This window comes from Actinia tenebrosa, unplaced genomic scaffold (assembly GCF_029948245.1).
Source record: "Actinia tenebrosa isolate PJP-AT-01 unplaced genomic scaffold, QUT_ActTen_1.0 PGA_scaffold17__23_contigs__length_9995812, whole genome shotgun sequence".
NCBI lineage: Eukaryota > Metazoa > Cnidaria > Anthozoa > Actiniaria > Actiniidae > Actinia > Actinia tenebrosa.
In genome coordinates, this window is record NW_028292577.1 from 6368752 (window position 1) to 6383474 (window position 14723).

The 14723-nt window shown below is 38.5% G+C and overlaps 3 protein-coding genes across 3 annotated transcripts; 1 reads left to right on the forward strand and 2 right to left on the reverse strand.

Moving 5' to 3' along the window:
* The first annotated feature begins 1165 nt into the window (after nucleotides 1-1165).
* Nucleotides 1166-4769, forward strand: LOC116291205 (uncharacterized). Its single transcript, XM_031698345.1, has 2 exons — nucleotides 1166-1419; nucleotides 3745-4769. Exons 1-2 carry the CDS (start codon nucleotides 1230-1232, stop codon nucleotides 4320-4322), a joined length of 768 nt encoding a protein of 255 aa, XP_031554205.1. The 5' UTR covers nucleotides 1166-1229; the 3' UTR covers nucleotides 4323-4769.
* A 2474-nt stretch (nucleotides 4770-7243) lies between these two features.
* LOC116291138 (homeobox protein prophet of Pit-1) lies at nucleotides 7244-9311 on the reverse strand. Its single transcript, XM_089031928.1, has 2 exons — nucleotides 8291-9311; nucleotides 7244-7781 (listed from the first exon to the last, which is right to left on the reverse strand). Exons 1-2 carry the CDS (start codon nucleotides 8471-8473, stop codon nucleotides 7440-7442), a joined length of 525 nt encoding a protein of 174 aa, XP_088888054.1. The 5' UTR covers nucleotides 8474-9311; the 3' UTR covers nucleotides 7244-7439.
* Nucleotides 9312-9429: 118 nt separating this feature from the next.
* LOC116291150 (N-acetyltransferase 9-like protein) lies at nucleotides 9430-14662 on the reverse strand. Its single transcript, XM_031698274.2, has 7 exons — nucleotides 14515-14662; nucleotides 13882-13991; nucleotides 12907-12966; nucleotides 11986-12066; nucleotides 11777-11836; nucleotides 11196-11290; nucleotides 9430-10622 (listed from the first exon to the last, which is right to left on the reverse strand). Exons 1-7 carry the CDS (start codon nucleotides 14589-14591, stop codon nucleotides 10494-10496), a joined length of 612 nt encoding a protein of 203 aa, XP_031554134.1. The 5' UTR covers nucleotides 14592-14662; the 3' UTR covers nucleotides 9430-10493.
* Nucleotides 14663-14723: the final 61 nt, after the last annotated feature.

Genomic DNA, 14723 nt, shown 5'->3' on the forward strand with positions numbered 1-14723 from the left:
CAACTTTACTTACTGTAGCTATTCTACTTCTCTTCGTGGATTGATACGGGTTTTAGAACAATTTTTGGTGAATTTGCGTTGATTTGACCCCCTCTGACGACCATGATCCTTTGCGTTTAAACAATAGATTGTTTTGATGTGACGTCATAGTGAACTAGGGCAATTCACGGTAGAGGTGTCCGCTTTGTTGATCGTTCCCTGCTAGCAGAGTCTCTCTTCTCTCTCTCCCTTCTTCCAGGTGGGGAGGAAGGAGACTCTGCCCCCGGGAGGTGGTGGGGGGGGGGGGGGGGGGGTACTCCTATATATGGACTATACGGGAATGATCCGCTGAACAGGGTATGGTTTTTCGAGCTTCTTGTCATAAACAGGGTATGCAATTTCACTCAAGTTCCAAGTTCTTCCTGAGCTTCCTGTCATATTCAGGGCTTCTACTTTCGTATTGACCGAAACTGGTTATTATGGTCGTAAAAAAACGATATGCGAGATGACATGATAATTGGAACAGGAACTCAGTGCAATAAATTATATCTTTTGTCATAAACAGGGTCTATAAATTTCAGTTTTTTGTCATAAACAGGGTACCCCTTTCAGAATCCCAGCGGAACACCCCTACCCAAATTCTGGCGGAGTACCCCCCCCCCCCCCCCCCGGGACTCTGCCGATGTAGAGCGTTTCCTTGAATACACCGCAGTCCACGATCGTGGACGAACGTAACCAGTTTTAAAACCGGTTTTTAACCGAGTACATGTTGTGCGCATGAGCAAATGTAACACACCGTCTCGCCCAACGTTGTTTAACAAGAGCGGCTGTCAAAATCATGACAGCGTTGCTAAGTTACGCCACGCATGCGCGACAGAAATAACGTCTATTTTTCTCACAACCAAAACAAAAGGAAAATAGGCTCTGCTAGCAGGGAACGTTGATCGATACTTTGTATACAAATCTCGAGGTACGAGATGCACATTATATACCGGTCTCGCCGTGTTACTGCAATTCCTCGCCCTTTTCCGGGGATAGTGCATAATATCCGTGCATAAGAGGTTCTGGATAAAAGAAACTCCAGTACTACGACTGAGTTGAACTCTACTATACGGTTCAGCGAACTGGATCGAGTTTCAAGGAAAAACAGGTTTTTTCAAACAGGTTCTTACTAGTACCGAGTGAGTTTCGAGAACCAATTATAAGAAAAGTTGATACTGCTAGGAGAGTGCACGAAAGTCAAGTTCACCATGAAGACTCGCATCGTTTCGCAAACCCCAGAAGAGAAACTTGGTCAAAGCGAGTTGAGAGGCAAAATACTAACTTCTCTAGAAGACAATGTGGGTTTTACAGTTAGCCATGTTAACCTATCACAGAAAGATCAAGGCCATCTGGTACCTCTGCACGATGGGCATAATCATATCTACTACTGCATTCAAGGTACAGTAGAAATCTTGACAATGACATTGACTGTATAATATTAATATAAATATCTTTAATATATATATATATAAATATTTACAAGGATAGAAATGATGCTTTTAAAAGTTTATAAATAAAACGTTTTCGAAAGTGAAGGTCATCTTCAAGGTACTATCGTCGTGTACGGATTAACGAAGTATGTCATAGGTTTCTGAACACACGAGTGGGACTTAGAAATTTTGGTTCTCCTCACTTAGAAAAAAAATTAAGTGAAGACACCAAGAATTGAACTCGGTACCTTCGGCACCAAAGAACTACTACAATGCCAACCCCAACCCTAAACCTAAACCTAACCCCTAGACTACGAAGCGAATTCGGTTGGGTGGTCTCTGATTAAACGGTGTGTCATCAGCATGTGTACATAAATATTTATTATAGTTTAATTTATGCTATCGTAGGGTACGATTACTAGCCAATTACTCGAAATTTGAATTTGAACAGAATTCCCCTGACAATTTCCTTACACGACGATACAACCATCTTCAATATGATGTTAATTTGAATAAAACAGTTTAAGTAGTTCATGAAATCCTAGAGGGATGAAGGCTGGCGATAAAACATTGGACTTCTTTGTTTAGGCTGGGCTGTTTACGTGCAATAGAGGCGAAGTGTGGTCACGAAAAACAAAATTTTGCTTTTGACAATTTTCGATCCTCAATTTCGATAGAACATCAAGAAAGACGTTAACAAGCCAAATTTTAAGAATATCGGTTAAAAAGCAACGGAGATATGACCGTTTGAATATATAATTTCCCCATGCAAATCACTGTATTTTCGCCCTGGTTCACTACGTATTGAACCAGGGCAAAAATACAGAGATTTGTATGGGGAAATTATATATTCAAACGGCCGTATCTCTGTCGCTATTCAACCAAATCTCCTGAAATTTGGCGTGTTAGCGTCTTTCTTGATTTCCTATCGAAATCGAGGATCGAAATTATGATAACGTGAAAATAATATTGTGTGACGGATCATCACTTCGGTGCCCTATCAAGAGTCATTCAATTCTTCTTCTTTTGAATAAGGATGTTTCTTTGTGAAGAATATTCCATGTGTACGAATGGTTTGGATGACTTGATAAATGACGTGCTGATTGTGAATTATGTAAGGGATTCTCATGTTTCGACTTACGAATATAAAGCAGAATGTTCATGCGGAGAAACATACTGTAAGACTACGGAACGCAAGGGATCTCTGGTCTGTCGAACCACTCGTTTTATTGAACCTCGTCTTAGACGTTTATACAAGTTAAGTGTCAGGTCTAACTACACAAGCTAGAGCAGAGTCAGGTTGACCAGAAGGACGAACATCAAAATTTCTCATTGCCTCACCAATGTATTGTTATGCACGAGAATTTTAGGAATGATTTGTTTATATACTAGTATGATTTTGGAAGTCTAGCATGTAGACTTTAGACTTTAGTAACCAAGACGGTTTTGATTTGCAGATCTACTTGTAGTTTCCTGTTCTACAAACAGGTTGAACTTGTCTAGATACGTGATGTAAAAAGAATTTCAGATTGGATTACCTAGTTATATAAGGACGAGTAATTTATCTATTTCTGTGCATTCAATCTTGTACATAGTTGTGAACAAGGTTAAGTTTGTAGTTCGTGTTGTACTGGGAGGCACAGACCTAAGTAAGGACAGTGGCCGAGTAAGGAATGCCGACTGACAGCCACACCGACTAAGGAAAGTCCTTCTGGTCAACCTGACTCTGCTCTAGTTTGTGTAGTTAGATCTGACATTTAACTTGTATAAACGTCTAAGACGAGGTTCAATAAAACGAGTGGTTCGACAGACCAGAGATCCCTTGCGTTCCGTAGTCTTACAGTATGTTTCTCCGCATGAACATTCTGCTTTATATATGACAGATGATTGACGTTTGTTGGAGCCTTTTAGTTTGAAGAGGCTCTTGATTTTCCTAGTTTGCCAGAGGATAATGAACATAAATTTTCAGTAAGTAAACTGGTTAAGTTTCTTTAAGAAACGTCGACTATAAAGGTGTTCGTTGTCTGTACAATAGGGAAGTTTAATGAACACTTTCTTCAGTTCCTTTCATCAAAAAGATAGTCTGGAATGATTATTTCTCAGTTCCTCGCCCTGTTTCTGTAGAAAGCTGTCGATGCTAGATTGAATGAAACGTTTCGGATAGTATCCAGCTTGTAGAAATGTTTTAGTGATCTGTTTTAGGCGATCAGTCAAAGTCAGTGGAGATGCGTTTCGCATAAATGCTAGGTATAAAATGTTGAATCTAAGATTATGTTATTAATTATTTTTATAGGCAAATGTTTTATTACTTTGGAAGATGATGAAAAGACGACATTTACCTTGACCGGGGACACGTTGCTTGCTCTTTCCTCGTCTACGAAGGCACGTTTCCAAGTACAGGAGTCTTGTACCTGCATGGCAGTCGTGTCGGTACCCGCCCTACTCGATATACAGCCTGATCCCTACTTTTTAGGCTTGAAAAGCATCTTGGGAACGGATAGGGAGGTCGACTTCAAACGTGGATACAGTAGAAGGTTCTTGAGAGAAGCTGACGGCTTCAATATCACAATTACCAACACAATGCCAAGTGCTAATGTTCCTTGTCCCATGCATTATAGGAATCATATTGAAGCAAATTTCTTCATCAGGGGTCGTGGAATTTATTCCTGGAATAACGAGACAGAAAGCTTGGAGTTTGATGTACACGATCCAGTGAAGAAGGACGGTATATTGTACCTTTTGGATGAGCACGATCCTCATTCGCTGCTCATCACAGAAGAAAACAGTCAGATAATGTGCGTGTTTTTTCCAGCTTTAAGAGGTGATGAGGTTCATAATTTCGAAGATAGCTCTCAGAAATCATCGTACTGAACTGGAATGAAAAAGACGAGTCAGTTTATAATAACGAACAACAATGGCTCCATCCACCTTGGCTGTAATGACGTTGGACATAATGACATAATTCTCTGTCGTCTTAGTTTGACTGTTAGCGGTCCTACTATTTCCTCCAAACTCAGTAAGGGCAGGGAAAGTTTTGGGATTCCTGTGGACGCGCGTAGATTGGAGCCGAGTAAAGAAAAGTGGGACCGCTCGCAGTCTATAAATGGATCCTTCTCAAAATTGTCTTGAATGCAATGCTAACTTTGAAATACAAAAGAAATGTCACAAATTTCATAGAGAAAAGTGTGAATTCTTTCGTATTTTCATGTTAGTCTCTCATATCCAAGTTCTTTTTGAGACGGGTACATTAAATCACTCTACCTCAAGTATCATCCCCAAGTAACTTTTGAGAAAATAAATAAATATGATCAGGTGCGATTCACAAATGATTTCGTATCTCCAGCGGGAAATTAAGCACGGTCTGAAATGGGAAAAGAAAGGCCATGGAGGAAAGACCATGCAGAAGGCAAGAAAAAAGACGGAAAAAGAAATCCAACTAACGTAGCTCAAATGGAGCACTTGGAAATCGAAACCCGGACATCACGTTGGTGTGAGATGGGAACGTTGTATTAGCCAGTTGAGCGGCGCCCAATCCCCTTGAGCCCCGCTACGCAAGCTAACGTTTCGTCAGCACGCGCGTCATCCTGACTTATGAAAAAATACAAAATATATTAATAGGAAATGGACTGGAATAGATTTGCACATTTTAGGATTGTTTGACGTACAAAGTATTGCGCCTGTAGCAGTGCAAGGCAAGCGTCTTTGGAGGGTGGAGAAATGAGAATGCCTGGGGATGACATTTTCCTACCCTCCCCCTTCCTCTTCCCTGCGACCAGAGCATATTTTTCCTTTTGTTTTGGTGGGGTGAGAAAAATAGACTCTGCTGATGTAGGACTTTATACTTGTTGCGCCTGCGTGGCGTAACTTAGCAACGCTCTCATGATTTTGACAGCCGCTCTCGTCAAACAAAGTTTGGCGCCACGGTGTGTAATAATTGCGTAGCGCATTACATGTACCTGGTTAAAAACCGCTTTTAAAACTTTTTCGTTCGTAGTGGATAGCGGTGTATAAAAGGAAACGCTCTACATCGGCAGAGTCTCCCTCTTCCTCCCCGCCTAAAAGAAGGGAGAGAAAGAGGAGAGACTCTGCTAGCAGGGAACCTTCACTCAATCATCAACCCACAGTTTAACTTTTTACGCCGTCTGAAGAATTGATTCACCGATATACATAAATATATACTGACCTCTCCTTTAACATTCGGTTTCAGAAGCAATTCAAATCAAACATAATAGGTCATCATTACTGATTAAGCCGGCCGCATTGGCGTTATCTAACTGGTCTGTTTAACTTCAAAGGGCAGCGATCAAGCTGAAAATAGACCTCTTTACCTTGGGCTGGATGTTTTCCCATTTCAGACCACATGTCATTTTCTCGAGAATAAGATTCGTTATTCTTTCTCGTTACCGTATCGCTTTATTGCGCCAGCTAAGGCAAATTAAGCAACAACAAAATGTACTACATTTGCATATTAGCTAAGTTATATATCACCGGGCATGTCAAGGAAAGTTTTCATCACTTCGATCCTAGAAAATTTATGGAATAATGCACCTAATCTCGGGTGAAATAGACGGGGAATAGCCGGGCAAAGGGTGGAGATTTGGGGGGAAATCATAAGAAAAAAATTCAAATGCCCCAGGGCGGGGAAGCAGTTGCTGATCAAATTGCACTAACTAACCCCCTGAATTACCATACATTTACTATAAGTATAGTAAGCTTTTATGAGCGATCAAATTCCCCGACCCAGGGGCACATGTGAGCTCTCAAGTCCCCACCTTTGTTCGGATACCCCACCCCCCCCCCCCCCCCCTGGGACTTACATTGATAGGTTCATAAATGAGTGAACAATATATACCCTGACCAATGTATTATTCATTCACCTCAAACCCCTGAAAAGCAAGTCCATATATATATATACAGCCATTTGCAAAAATTATGGCCGTTTCAAATATACTTAAAAAACTCATTAATAATTCATGAAGGAAACACAATAGAAATCATGACCATGAAGGAGGTTTTATATCTGATATAGATTCGTCTTCATTTGCATAAACTTTAACTTGGATTTTCTCAATCAAACTTGGTTCATTTCGTAAAGAATTCGGTACAGTATGAGAACATACATCAGGAGTTTTTTAAGCCGTTCAATAAACTCGCAGATCGTGTTTTATCGGGTCTAAAACCACTCGGCTACGCCTCGTGTTTTATACCCGATAAAACACTCCTGCTCGTTTATTAAACAGTACATACAGGTATATCAAAAGTATATTAGACACGGCGGGATATCTTTCTTGATATTTTTTTCAGAAAGCCCTAGTGATAGATAACTCGAAAAAAATATCAGGGATGATATCCCATAATTTTTGATATACTTTTGATATACTTGTATATATATTGGAAGCGGCCATAATTTTTGCAAATGGCTGTATATATATATATACACTTGATTGCAGAAAGGTTGTAGTATATATTTATATAAATAACTAATTTATTCAGTATATTTAATGATATGCAAAACAGAAAACTCGCTTTATTTATTATTTGTTTCATTCAATGAACGTCAAAATATCTTATTCTCGTGTTTTACATCCTACAGATTATAAATCGATTGGCTTTGAGGGTTAGAAAAGTAAAATTGCAATATGCATCTCATTAGGTATTTGTATAAATGTATAAATGTATACTACAACGTTTCTGCAATCGAGTGGGATATATATATATATATATATATAAACATGTTTTTTTTACTAATGAGAAAATTGGAACTCATTTTAGACAGAAACACTTACATTTATTGGAATTTGCAGTATGGTATACTCGACACGCACGACGCAGGCGGGGAGCACGTTGTCCACAAGTCAGCTCTTCCAAATCAACGCTAGTACGCGAGAAGTCGAATGAGACAAGCTTGTGTGACGGACGAACTGAGCAATGTTTAGGAAATGCGCCATGCAGTCAGAGCAGTTTGGAGGGATATTTGGGGAAATGTTTTTAGTGTGATGATCGTGGATCAAATTCTCTTTGGACGACTGGTTCATTTGATCGATGCTCTTCAACAGCCGCAGCGTTCAGCCTATTTTGGTACGGGTTGGCATTGAACGGGCCTTCAAAGATGCTTGTCGGTCTATTGTATAAGCCGAAGGCGGTGTTACCATGGTAATTCATCATGGGTTGCCATGGTGATGGAGCTACAGGATACATTGGGAAGTAACAGATTGGCATAGGGCAGCGAAAATGGGCTGGTAGGCTGCTGCTTTCTCTCTCAAGAAAATGCCTGCATGCATCTTCTTGCTCTTTGCTCTTTTGACGAGCTCTTCGATTCTTAAACCAGATCTGAAAGAAAGGTTGTCAATAAAGTCAATAAACCCTTCTACTTCTTGGCTGTGGTGTTTCAGTTTGAGCTATACACAAAAATATTCATATTCAATGGATAAACTTTAGGTCCTAAATGCAAAACATTACGTCAAACAACAGCTATTATATTTACACTCATCATGGTCAACCTATTGGCGGCTCCCACCTTCCTTAGTTACCGTTGCTATGGTCCACAAGCTCAACGAATTAGCCAGAATATCTCAAAAATTAAAAATTTGATCACTTGAAAATTGAATATAAAATGTACAATTGTTTACAGTCCTGTAATAACGAGCAAAAATTTCCTCGTAATCCTTGTGGTACACTTTAAAACAGATACTGTGCAAGATTCGTAATTTTACTGGGAAAACACAGTACTGCATCATCGGTGATGGTTCGCTATTGAATAAAGACTTGAGGTCGACTCAAACAAGAATACAATTCTGATGCGTAGAATGAGAAGAAGGAATATGGGTTGAAACTGTTACCTTGACAACCTCTTTATCAAGCGCCAACTCCCGTGAAATAGCAGCTAGCTGTTCGAAATCTGGGTACTGTGTTGTTTCGAAGATCTTCTTCAGAGTTTCTGTTTGATAAGTGCTGTAACGGGTTCTTTTATTTTTGACAATATTTCCTCCACGTGTACCTGCCATTACAAAAAAAACAAACATTATTTTTAGTCGGCTTTATGGTTCGTTCGATTGATATGGAAACCGAGTCTTGGATAATAGCAGTTCGTTCTAAATCTAACTCTTGCAGGATCATAGGGCCTGATCACTCTCCACGGCCGTCTTAGAGAACACGTATTGTTTTTGTTCATTTTTAAGCCCGCCAATGAAGTACAGTCGCCGAAGAAAAGTAATTCGTTTCATCAGTATTGTTCGAAGAAATTCAAATAATTAAAAAACCCTTTGTTTTTTCGCTTTGCGGCTTATCATTGGACGAGTCGATTATCAGCCCGGTTTTAAAGAAGTAACTAAAAGGTCTTTCCTCTTCGAACGTAGGAATATTATTGACGGATGTACAATGATTATGGACGGGTGTGAATAAAGGTGAACGGCCGATTGATAAGCATTCTAAGTTAGGAATGATAACGAGAAAAGTTTTTTTTTACCTGTCTGTGCGGTGTTCATAGCACTCGTGCTGCTCCTCTTTACGCGTTCGTTGCGCGCCATCTCGGAAAGACTTCGAGCAGGGATCTGCGTTTCTGCAGAATTCTCCACCGTAGAGGTACTCGTGGTTGTCATTTTTCTCACCAATAGCAAACCTATTCAAATCTAGCTTACTGGAGTTTGTTTTTTTTTTAGTCCAATCTGGACGAGACTCCACCTCAATCGATCGGACCTTACCTTGCAAGAACAACTGGAGTACGAAGTAACTACAGCAGAGGTCTTGAAAGAATGAATAAATCATGTTCTTGAAATGAATATTTTGACCTCTAGAAGTTGCACATTTGTTGCTTCTTTGATTGACGCATGCACAAGTCCAAAATAAATTAACAGCAACAATATTGGTCATACTACATTTTCAGGGGCGAATCTAGGGGGGTTCTTCCAAACCCCTTAAACCATCATCGAACCGCTTAAAGTGCACCTATAACCCCTCATACAATACGGAGACTCTCAAATGAAACGCATACGTTATTTATTTAGTGAACTAACCGATATATAGTTTCGATTTTCGTTTTAGCCTAATATTAAATCTCCCAACTAATTGCTCCCGACTGATTAGTAAACTACGAAGTTGGTGTTAATTACGATATTAATCATGTTTTCTAAATTTAATCCATCTTTTAATATGGATAACACAGTAAGTGTAGGTTTTTAGAATCACGTTTTTCTGCCCGTGCATACACTTTTTGCTCACGTTTTTGTAAAACACGAGAAAACATGAGCGAATAACGCAGTGCGCGCGCGCAGAAAAACAAACGGTCAAATTAATGATTCTAAAAATAGAGGATCAAAGAGTGCTTATGATGAGGCGGGGGAATATATAACAAAATCACCGTTGCATCAGTTTTGTGTCTGTTTTAGAGAGTACTACAAGGATTACAAAAAAATTTTCCATTCTATTCTCAAGACAGTAAACTATTGAAAAAATGTATAATCAATTTTCCGCGATCAGAGTTTTAAGTTCTGAGATATATTCCAGTTAATTTGTTAAGCTTGTGGGACATAGCAACGGTAACTAAGGGGAGTCGGAATCATTTCATACCATGCCAGCAAGTGTTGTAACAATCTCGTTCCCAGAGCCGTTATTTCAATTGAACTCAATTAAATTATTTAAATTAAATTAAATTATTATTATTATTATTTAAATTATTTTACTTCAATTAGATTATTTGCAAGTAAAGCCCCGTTTACACTAGCGATTTTTGCGGCGATTTTGTCCATAATAGATAATGGTAAAGAATTTACTTTAAAAAATTTTTTCAGGACACCAAGATTTTCCTAGAAGAATGTCTCTTTTGAAGGATGAGACAAAAGATCTCATCATATTTCCGAAAATTGCCACAAAAAATGCAGCAAGAATCGCCGCAAAAATCGCCAGGGTAAACGGGGCTTTACTTGCTCGTCGAGCATGCGCAATAAGAAATAACGGCTCTTTGATTGTTACTGATACACGTGATTACTGCCTGTAAATTATGCATCACGGTCCTAGCGACGGGCCTGCATGATCCCAGCAAATATTTCATGACGACACATTGTACGGATACTGGTACTGTGTCACGCAATCAGTTACACTGGTCAGTTTTTGTCGGAAAGAGTCCGTGACATGGAGTTCTAGTGTGCTTTCTTGAAAAACCTCGCTAGTTGATACCTCAAGGGAAAAGAACAGAGAAAAGTTGACTCATGTAACACGCATTAAAAATCAAAGAATCTCATCGCGAAAAATTTGCCCCATGTAAGGGAATCCGGAATCCGGAATCCACAAAAATTCAGGCTTTGGAATCCGGAATCCACCCTTTTGGAATCCGGAATCCGCTACTTTGAAATTCAAATAATACAGTCAAATGCTATCGCCTCGACCTAGACTGAACCGATGTAACCCCTCTCCCACTGTGTAATATCTCCACCAAGAATATCTGTCATCGGATGCTGATTTAATTGATAGACGATTCTACTTATACTGGCAAGTATATCAAATATAATTTTCAGAGAAAGTATCTGAAAATTAACGATATGAAATCCAGAATCCGCAATACAAAAGTTTTAGAATCCGGAATCCTGACCCTTGGAATCCGTAATCCAGCGCTTGGTATCCGGAATCCACCATAAGTCCGGATTCCCTTACATGGGGCAAAAAAATCTACTATATCAACGAAAAACTGACTTTTTTCAATATCCAATAAAGAGATTTCAGCTCTTTTCAAAGTAATATTTTTATACTTACTGTACGAAATCCCATATTATTAAAAAGATTGAGACTAGCCTTGTTTTTGCATCCAATCTTGGCTCTGAATTTATCGATCTTAAGATTTGTTATGCCTAAAACAACAACAACAAAAAAGAGGCTGAAACCTTTTAGATTACTCCACACAGGTAGACCAGGAAAAACATGTGAGAAGAGATAACTAGAATAACGGGGTCAATTTTTTTTAACTTATGCAGTGGCAAAACTGAAAACTGAGAAGACCGGAAGCTAAAAGCATAATCAAGCAAGCAAAATACAGTAGGTATATTCGAACCTACCCTAAAAAAATTTGTGTGGAGGAAGGTGGGGTAGTGCAAATACTTTGAGAACACTCCTTATTACTTTTGACATCTCTATTATTGTATGGTTATAGAAAATATCCGCATACCCCACCATGGAGAAAATCGAAAACTTCCAAGGGGTGGGACAAGTTTTGTATGGAAGAAAATTAAAAATTCCAGAGGGGTGTTGGGACCTTTTTTGAAATTTTAATTTCCTTCAAGGTGACGGTATAGACATTTTCTGGAACCACAAATTTTACAATATTAATTGTTTCTTACCATAATGCATCATTATGTATACAGCTTCTTTTCCAAAGCCTTTTCTTCTACAGGAATGTTCTTCAAAAACAAAATGACAATTTATAATGCAATTTTTTCTTTACATCTTTCCTCGCCCTACCCCTCCCAAACCCCACACCCACCCCCTTGTGCTGCTATGCACAGGGCTAGAAATCAAACAATTCTTTATACTTGCTATCATTAGCTACCTGCTATCATAATTTCAATTTCAGCAGTATTCGGTTCATCGTTATCATTGAAGAATAGATTGACATCACCAACCATGCTGTCTGGAATTAACAACAGTCAGTTTATTTAACAATATAGTATATTCAATACCAACCAGTAAATTTTCCAAATTTCACCCTCCACTTTTATTTAGATATACTAGATGTGCGTATGAAATTTCCTGATCCAAGCCCCGTCCCTCCCCTCCCCCCTTTCTCCCCACATAGACAAACTTCACACTTTTTGGGCCAGGGTGCTCCAAAGTACTTGTAGTCCAATCCCTCCCTCATAGCAGGGAAGGGTAAAGGGTAAAATAGGAGCTGAAGTAAGCCCTTTTGGGTTGGGAAAATAAATAGGATTTCAAGCACTGGGACTGGGATTTGGCCATCATAAATAGAAAACAAAATTGCCAACATGGAAATGGGATTCAATTTTCTCCAATATAATTAAAGTCGTTAAAAAGTGTCATTAAGTTCTAGGAGTCTTGGCCAGCATTCTTGATGTACATTGACAAAATGGCAGACTTAATAGCCAGTGGCTAACAAACCTGTGGCCCTCATTGCGTGATGGAATTGGAATTTAGGAGTTGGTTTTTGATTTTGGATTTAGGATCGCCCCTTCAGGACCCTAGCTCTGATAGGTTACAGAATGTAAACAAAGCTAAATATATATTACTAGTAAATAGACTTAATTACCTTCTCACATAAATTGCCCATTTCAAACCCTGTGATGTTTAAATTATGATCTCTGGAGAAATCTTTCTTTCAAATGTCTCCATTAATCAACATGAATATGTCTGAAGAAATAAATTTCAGAAAGTTAAAGAAACGATTCTCCATGTAAACTTCCCATGGTTTGAAATGAGCAATTTCTATACAATTTTTATTAGATCTATTACAAACCAATTTCATTTTGTTCCGTGTCCATCCATTTTCTTTTGTCCAATATTAGAAATGTACACTCTGTCAATCAATATAAACAAATTTCTTCAATTACATCCCACAACCTATTTTGGCTTGATTTTCTTTACCCCTAGGTATTATTTAGCACCATTTATATGCATGTACACTGAATTGAAATGTGACCAATTTGAATAGCTATTGTTGTGGACTGACTAGCCTCTCATACATGTAAGAAATGCTTTTCTGTTTCGACATAAACACAAGGCTAGTCAGTCCAGAACAATTTGTTAGTCAAAAGACCTTCATTTTTACCAAGGTGGCCATCTCAAATGTTATTGTTTTAATAAAGTCGTTATGGGATGCAGAAGGGGCAATTATTAGAAAATTTAAAGACTGCCCAGCCATCAGGATGTCTTTTTATATAACTTTATAGTTGGTAGTTTTAACAATATGCGAAACACCAAGACTTCAAATTATTTGAAAATGTGATAACCCCGTCACTCTATTCATTAAAAATGTTCTAACTTGTTTGCCCCCTCAGCATCCCATAATTCAAGATGGCTGCCATATCAGTAAATAGGTCTATTTTGATTCCACAGGGAAAAAAAAAACAGATTCCCAAATTGGGAATTGTTGGGAATTTCCTTGAATTCCCAATTTGAACACCAACATTGGGATTTATTATTGGGAATTTCCTTTTAATGCCCAATAGAAAAACAAAATTCTCAACAAACTAACATTGGGAATCAGTGCCACATTCCCAATTTCGTTCCCTCTGGGAATTGGATGGGAATTCGTTGGGAATTCAAGGAAATTCCCAACAAATTCCCAATTTGGGAATCCGGTTTTTTTCCTGTTGTGTATAGTCTAGTGAACTAATTGTGAAAAAGTTTTGATAATTCATAAGTGCTATCTGGCACAGCTGTGTTTGGTATTCTCTTACAGGTTTATGACATTTATTGTAGCTAAACTCACTGTGTTCATCTTCGTACCAGCTTCTCTGCATATCATACTCCTGAGATAGTGTTAGTCTCTCTGATGCTGTTTGTTCAAGCAGTTCTGGGGACTGCATCCAATCATGATACCTTGAATTAAATCAACCAAATTGAGCAAAAGCATATGTGGTACCCTATACTAATGTACAATGCCAGTGTTGGGTGGTATATCATGGAATATACCATGAGGCATACCAAAACCTTCTAGTATACCTTCAACTTATTGGCAATAGAAATTATTCTCTTTCCCAGACTCTGACGAAGGACTAGTGTCCAAAAAGTCAGTAAGTTTTTTCATTTTTTCAAAGTGTTAAATTAATTTCCAGCCTTTATCATTACTGTTTCATTTGGAAACAGTGACGCAGCTCACACAAGTTTTTGGTTAGTTACCTCTTCTTGTATAAAATAATGTATATATTTCATAGCATTGAACATACATCTATGCTGAAATGCCTGATATTAAGGTACAGTGGAATACTACTGAGTATAAAATGGCTTCCCTGCATTCTGATTGGCAGTATTACCAATGGTATGGAATATTAAAAGTTGTGTATGAATATCGTATGAATATATATGTACACTTATACAACTGGCCATAGTAGGCAGGCCATACTTTGGTACATGTTCTTCTCTGTAAGGAACCAGCACCACTTTATCTCCAACTAAAATAGTTGAGCCATTAATTTTCATCTTCTATAAATAATATAGCTAGATATACTTATTTAAATCCTACCCACGTGACCACGTGGTTAACGCTTTTTCTCACCAGGCCAGTCTTTTTCAACTTTTGTGTCCGCGTAGGGTCCAGTCTACTCACCGGAA

Excerpts from the sequence above, each read along its gene's own strand:
- LOC116291205 (XM_031698345.1), top strand. The coding sequence starts at position 1,230 with ATGAAGACTCGCATCGTTTCGCAAACCCCAGAAGAGAAACTTGGTCAA. Across the intron at positions 1,420-3,744 it reads TATCTACTACTGCATTCAAG|GCAAATGTTTTATTACTTTG; the intron begins GTACAGTAGAAA and ends TTATTTTTATAG.
- LOC116291150 (XM_031698274.2), bottom strand. The coding sequence starts at position 14,591 with ATGAAAATTAATGGCTCAACTATTTTAGTTGGAGATAAAGTGGTGCTG. Across the intron at positions 13,992-14,514 it reads AGAGAAGAACATGTACCAAA|GTATCATGATTGGATGCAGT; the intron begins GTATGGCCTGCC and ends ATTTAATTCAAG. Across the intron at positions 12,967-13,881 it reads CTGGTACGAAGATGAACACA|AGTGTACATTTCTAATATTG; the intron begins GTGAGTTTAGCT and ends ATTGATTGACAG.
- LOC116291138 (XM_089031928.1), bottom strand. The coding sequence starts at position 8,473 with ATGTTTGTTTTTTTTGTAATGGCAGGTACACGTGGAGGAAATATTGTC. Across the intron at positions 7,782-8,290 it reads TTGATAAAGAGGTTGTCAAG|ATCTGGTTTAAGAATCGAAG; the intron begins GTAACAGTTTCA and ends CCTTTCTTTCAG.